The 5,232-nt window shown below is 41.0% G+C and overlaps 3 protein-coding genes across 3 annotated transcripts; all 3 read right to left on the bottom strand.

The window, feature by feature from the left end:
• Positions 1 to 255: 255 nt before the first annotated feature.
• On the bottom strand, positions 256 to 3,235 carry LOC105570981. Its single transcript, XM_012028441.1, has 2 exons — positions 2,453 to 3,235; positions 256 to 2,325 (listed from the first exon to the last, which is right to left on the bottom strand). The coding sequence occupies exons 1-2, from the start codon at positions 3,233 to 3,235 to the stop codon at positions 256 to 258; spliced, it is 2,853 nt and encodes a 950-aa protein (XP_011883831.1).
• A 136-nt stretch (positions 3,236 to 3,371) lies between these two features.
• On the bottom strand, positions 3,372 to 4,040 carry LOC105570980. The gene has a single exon (XM_012028440.1). The coding sequence runs from the start codon at positions 4,038 to 4,040 to the stop codon at positions 3,372 to 3,374; it is 669 nt and encodes a 222-aa protein (XP_011883830.1).
• An 81-nt stretch (positions 4,041 to 4,121) lies between these two features.
• On the bottom strand, positions 4,122 to 5,127 carry LOC105570979 (the record flags this gene model as incomplete). The annotated part of the gene is made up of 1 exon (XM_012028439.1): positions 4,122 to 5,127. A coding segment is annotated over one exon (1,006 nt), but the record flags the coding sequence as incomplete, so codon positions are not given.
• Positions 5,128 to 5,232: the final 105 nt, after the last annotated feature.

Raw genomic sequence — 5,232 nt, 5'->3', positions numbered from 1 at the left:
TGTATGTGTGTACGTGTATATGTATCATAAGGTCTGAATCATTCGTATTATTTTAATCGTACACGATTTATAAGGGCTTGTACGCAACATACTCCCCTCGTTGAGAGAGTATCGATCAACATTTTGTGTATATTCAGTCGTGTGGTAACGCATGTTATCGCTGACGGAATCGCATACAGATTTCTTTAAGGATGTAACAATTATTACATATCGTTTCGTATTAATGTCCAAATAAGGGCGGAATATAAGCATCGATTAATTAGGTGTAATGTTATTCGGGAGAGGACATAGGCACTTCGTATTTCGCTTTATTTCTCCCACTGCGGTTTTGATGGTGGCAACTCGAGCTACACCGTCTTTGCCTGAGTGTAGTTCGCTGATTCTGCCGAGCGCCCATCGTGTGCATGGAAGATTTTTGTCCTTGATTAATACAATTGTTCCGATGTCGATTTTGGGACCATCTTTGATCCATTTGCTCCTTCTTTGCAGTTCATTCAAGTATTCGAGATACCAGCGAGACCAAAAGTCCTGTCGCACCTTCGTGATGTGCTGCCAGGTGGACAATTTATTTGCTGGAACAAATGATACATCGCCCTCCGGAAAGGTCGTTATAGGCTTGCCAATTAAATAATGAGCGGGACTTAAAACTAACATGTCGTTCGGATCTGAGGAAAGAGAGGTAATAGGACGAGAATTAAGGATACCTTCAATTTCGATAGTGAACGTATTTAGTTCTTCGAATGTGAACAGAGAATCGCCTACTACTCGTTTGTAATGATGTTTGAATGATTTCACAGTGGATTCCCACAGGCCTCCAAAGTGCGGTGCTATTGGAGGTATAAAATGCCACAATATACGATGTTCGGCGGCATATTTGTTCACTTGTTTCTTGTGTTTGTCAGAGTTGAATAGGACGTACATTTCTTTCAGCTGATTATTCGCGCCTACAAAGGTGGTCCCGTTATCGGAAAAGACGTGTTCCGGCAGACCACGTCGCGCGACAAAGCGTCGTAGTGCTGCTAAAAAACCGTCGGAAGTTAAGTCACTAACGACCTCAAGATGGACCGACTTTATGGTCATACACACGAAAATGCATACGTAAACCTTCATTCGAGTTCGATTTCGATATTTCTTTTCCTTGATGTGGAATGGTCCACAGAAATCTATTCCGGTGTGAGCAAACGGGAATGCTTCTCCTACGCGAGCTGATAGTAAATTCCCCATCTTGTAATCGAATGCACTAGCATTGAAACGGTGACAGCGCGTACAAGAACGTATAATTTTCCTCACTTGATTTCGACCATCAAGTAACCAAAATCTCTGACGAAGTATATATAACGTGGATTGAATGCCCGCGTGGTAATGTTTTTCGTGAACTTCGCGAATAATTTGGTCTGTCAGGCAATTCCGACTTGGAAGCAGAATAGGATGTTTTTGTGAAAATGGTAATCCTGATCTTTGGAGGCGTCCTCCAACACGAATCAACTTGTGTTCGTCCAGAAAAGGACTTAACTCTGCTATCTTCCCCTTATGTATTGGACGCGTGGAAGTCAGGTTTTTTATTTCGTTCGAAAATTGAGTAGATTGAAGAATTCTTAATATTCGTATCTCGGATTCGTTTATTTCTGTCGCATCTAATGGTCCAGTATTTTTATTTGAAAGTCGAAACCGAAGACAATATGCGACAACCCTGCACAACTTTGAATAAGAAGAATATCTTTTAAGTATTTCGCTGTCAAGGTGAATCGTAAGACAAGCATTTCTCCTTAATTCGGTTAATTCGGTTAATTGCATGTTTTCGATAGGCCACTCGCTCTCATTTCTGACTAACCAACGCGGTCCCGAGTGCCAAGTATCGTTTCGTAAGAAAGTGTGGGGTAATTGACCTCTCGAAATGGCGTCGGCTGGATTATCTCCTGATTTGACGTGTCGCCACTCATATGAACCAGTCAGGTCTTGTATTTCTACGACTCGATTAGCGACATAAGTTTTGAGTAAATGAGGCGAGGTCTTTAACCATTGAAGAACAATAGTGGAATCGCTCCAAAAAACGACTTTGTTAGGTGTGATCTTTAAAGAATTACTCGTTTCGCGATATAATCGTGCCAGAATCAACGCGCCGCAAAGCTCAAGTCGAGGTATAGTGACGGGTTTTAATGGTGCGATTCGTGATTTAGCACATGCTAATTTGCAAATAATGTTCCGATGTTTACCAACCGATCGTATATATATGCACGCTCCATATCCGACTTCACTGGCGTCGCAAAATCCATGTAATTGGATATCGCGAAATTCTGGTGCTATTAAGCCGCGATCGAAAGAGATCTGATGTATCGAATCCAATTGTTGAACAAATTCAGACCATTCTGTATGTAGACTTTGCGGAACAGATTCGTCCCAATGTGTTCCGCATCGCCACACATTGCATCAATCGTTTAGCATGTAAAATCACCGGTCCTAATAATCCCAATGGATCGAACAGCTTTGCGATTTCTGATAAAATCTTCCGCTTAGTCACCATACCTGTTATTTTAATCGGTTGTGTCGTATAGCATATTTTATCGTCACGTGTGCTCCAAGAAATACCTAATGTCTTTAACGAATAATCTCCGTCTAGAACGAAATTGGCATGTAATGCGTTATCTGACAAATCATCGATCGCGCGCGAATCATTAGATGCCCACTGTCTAATAGCGAAACCACCTTTTTTCAATAAAGCGATTATATCATCTCTAATTTTCCGAATCTCCTTGAGAGTCTCGGCACCTGATAACAAATCATCGACATATAAATGATTTTTCAGAACTTCGGCTGCCCTAGGATAGATGTAACACTCGTCATCTGCGAGTTTTTGTATTGTTCTAATTGCTAGGAATGGCGAAGAGGAAACGCCGAATGTGAGCGTATTCAATTGAAATGTCTCTATTTTTCCTGCCTTACGCCAAAGAATTCTCTGAAATCTTCTATCGTCTTCGTGTACTAATACTTGCCGGTACATTTTCTCAATATCGGCAGTTATAACATACTTGTACTTACGGAAACGAATTAAATGTGCAAATAATGTGTCTTGTATCGTGGGCCCTGTCATTAAAAGATCGTTCAAAGATGTATTATTGCTCGATTTCGCAGACGCGTGGAAGACTACTCGAAGTTTAGTTGTAGAGCTCGACTCTTTAACTACTGCATGATGGGGCATGTAAAAACCGTCAACGTCTGTATTTTTTACTATCGACATGTGTCCTAAACTTATATATTCGTCCATTACGCGTGTGTATTCATTTTTAATAGATTCGTTTCCGTGAAATTTACGTTCCAATGCTGAAAAGCGTTTAAGCGCAACCGTTCGTGAATCACCGAGGCGATTTACTGATTCACGGAATGGTAAACGAACCGTAGCGTCCGGTTTTATCTCTAATAGTATTTTTCACGAAATGTGCTTCGCATTTAATTTCTTCTTCAGATTTTGGTTTTATAGTTGTTATCTCTTCGATCGTCCAAAATTTAGCTATTTGGCTTTCGAGGCTCGTTAGGCCGCACAAGAAAGATTTTGGTGAGTCGTTCAACGTCGTACTACCAGCGAGCACCCAACCTAATCGCGTTTTTTGCAGGAACAAATCTTGGTTTTCTTTAGATAAATTAATTTGACCGACAGACAATAGTGATAGCGTTGATCCGGAACCTATCAATAGGTTGACCGGACGGGGAATATGAAAGTCTGGATCCGCTAATTTGATGTTTGAAGGTATTTGGATTAACTCTCGCGGAAAAACATCAAATGGAATAAAATCTGTTATGGTTGTTATTGTTAGACATGTCAGGTTTCTCGCAAAGTCTCCGCGTATTGATCTTATCGTAATGTGTACAATACCCTTAGATTCGGAGCTCGTTGCATTGATTCCACTAATTGGCAATGAATGTGCGTCTGCTTGTATGCCTAAACGTGTTATGACCGACTCAGAAATAAAATTTGCAGTGGAGCCTGTGTCTAATAAAGCGCGACATTTGACGGGATTACGATCGCCGCTGTGAACATATACCATCGCACTCGTCAATAATTGCGGTGTGAATACGCGAGATGTTGTTGTCAGACCCGCCGTTCTTTCTTCGATCGATTCGTTCGGTCATCCGGATTTGGCTGTTTCGGATTGTGTCGCGTCGGATTTGTTTGGATGTGCAAATTTGTCGAGGTGCAAAAGCGTATTATGTCTCTTATGGCAGATCGTACAACTGGAGAATTTGCATGGACTGTCTCGATGAGAACGTAAGCAATTATAGCAAACTTTCGCGCTCCTCACCAATTCTATGCGTTTAGGTACTATTAGCTGTTTAAATCTAGTGCATAAGTACAACGGATGTTGTTTGATCTTACACGCGATACAATTCCGTGAAGTGTTTAAGAAAAAGGCTTGATTCAAAGAGGTTCTTTGTCGTTTCTTGGCACCGTATTCGTCTTTATGTCTATCTACATCGGCTGATTTCGACCTTTCGCGTTTCGAGGCGCATACCGCTGTTTTATATAAAAATTCGTATATCTGTTCAAGTTTCGGATATTCATCTCTTTCAAGAGTGGCCTCCCATTTTTCTAAAGTATTCTTTGGTAATTTAGTTTCTATGATGTGAACAATTATTTCTTCCCCGACAGAGACACCTAAAGCGTTAAGAGACGCGACATGTTGCTGGGTATCGTGGGCGAGTTTAGACAAGCCGTTTGTAGTTTTCTTTTCTAAAGTCGGGAGATTCATGATCAATGAAATGTGTCGCGAGATTAGAATTCGTTTCACTTCGTAAGCCTTTTCCAAAAGTTCCCACGCTTTCGCGAACTCTATACCGTCGGATGCAAAAATCTTTATTTTATTGGCAGCTGCGCCAGTTAATGCTGACTTTAGATATTGTAGCTTATCCAGATCCGATAAATCAGCGCGAGATATGATCATGTTGTCGAACGCGTTTTTAAACGAAAGCCAGCCTTCGTATTTCCCATCAAATGTTGGCAAAGGAGCTTCGGGTAACTTAATTCGTTGTTTTTGAATAGCTGGGGGTCCTGACGGTCTTTCTCGAATTTCATCACTTGACGCATTCGTACTCGCGGATGATAAATTGGTAGTATTTAAGATATTTTCTACCCGGCTTGCAAGAGAATAAAATTGATCTTGAATATGAGTAAATTCGTTTTGATGTTCATCGCTTGCATCTAATGTCGCGAGTTCGTCATTATGATCTTCGAAAGCGTAA

The sequence above is a fragment of the Vollenhovia emeryi genome, unplaced genomic scaffold (genome assembly GCF_000949405.1).
Source record: "Vollenhovia emeryi isolate VEMERY1.0 unplaced genomic scaffold, V.emery_V1.0 DF941440.1, whole genome shotgun sequence".
In the NCBI taxonomy this organism is placed as follows: domain Eukaryota; kingdom Metazoa; phylum Arthropoda; class Insecta; order Hymenoptera; family Formicidae; genus Vollenhovia; species Vollenhovia emeryi.
The sequence above is the reverse complement of the archived record's forward strand: the minus strand, read 5'-3'. Positions and strand labels throughout refer to the sequence as shown.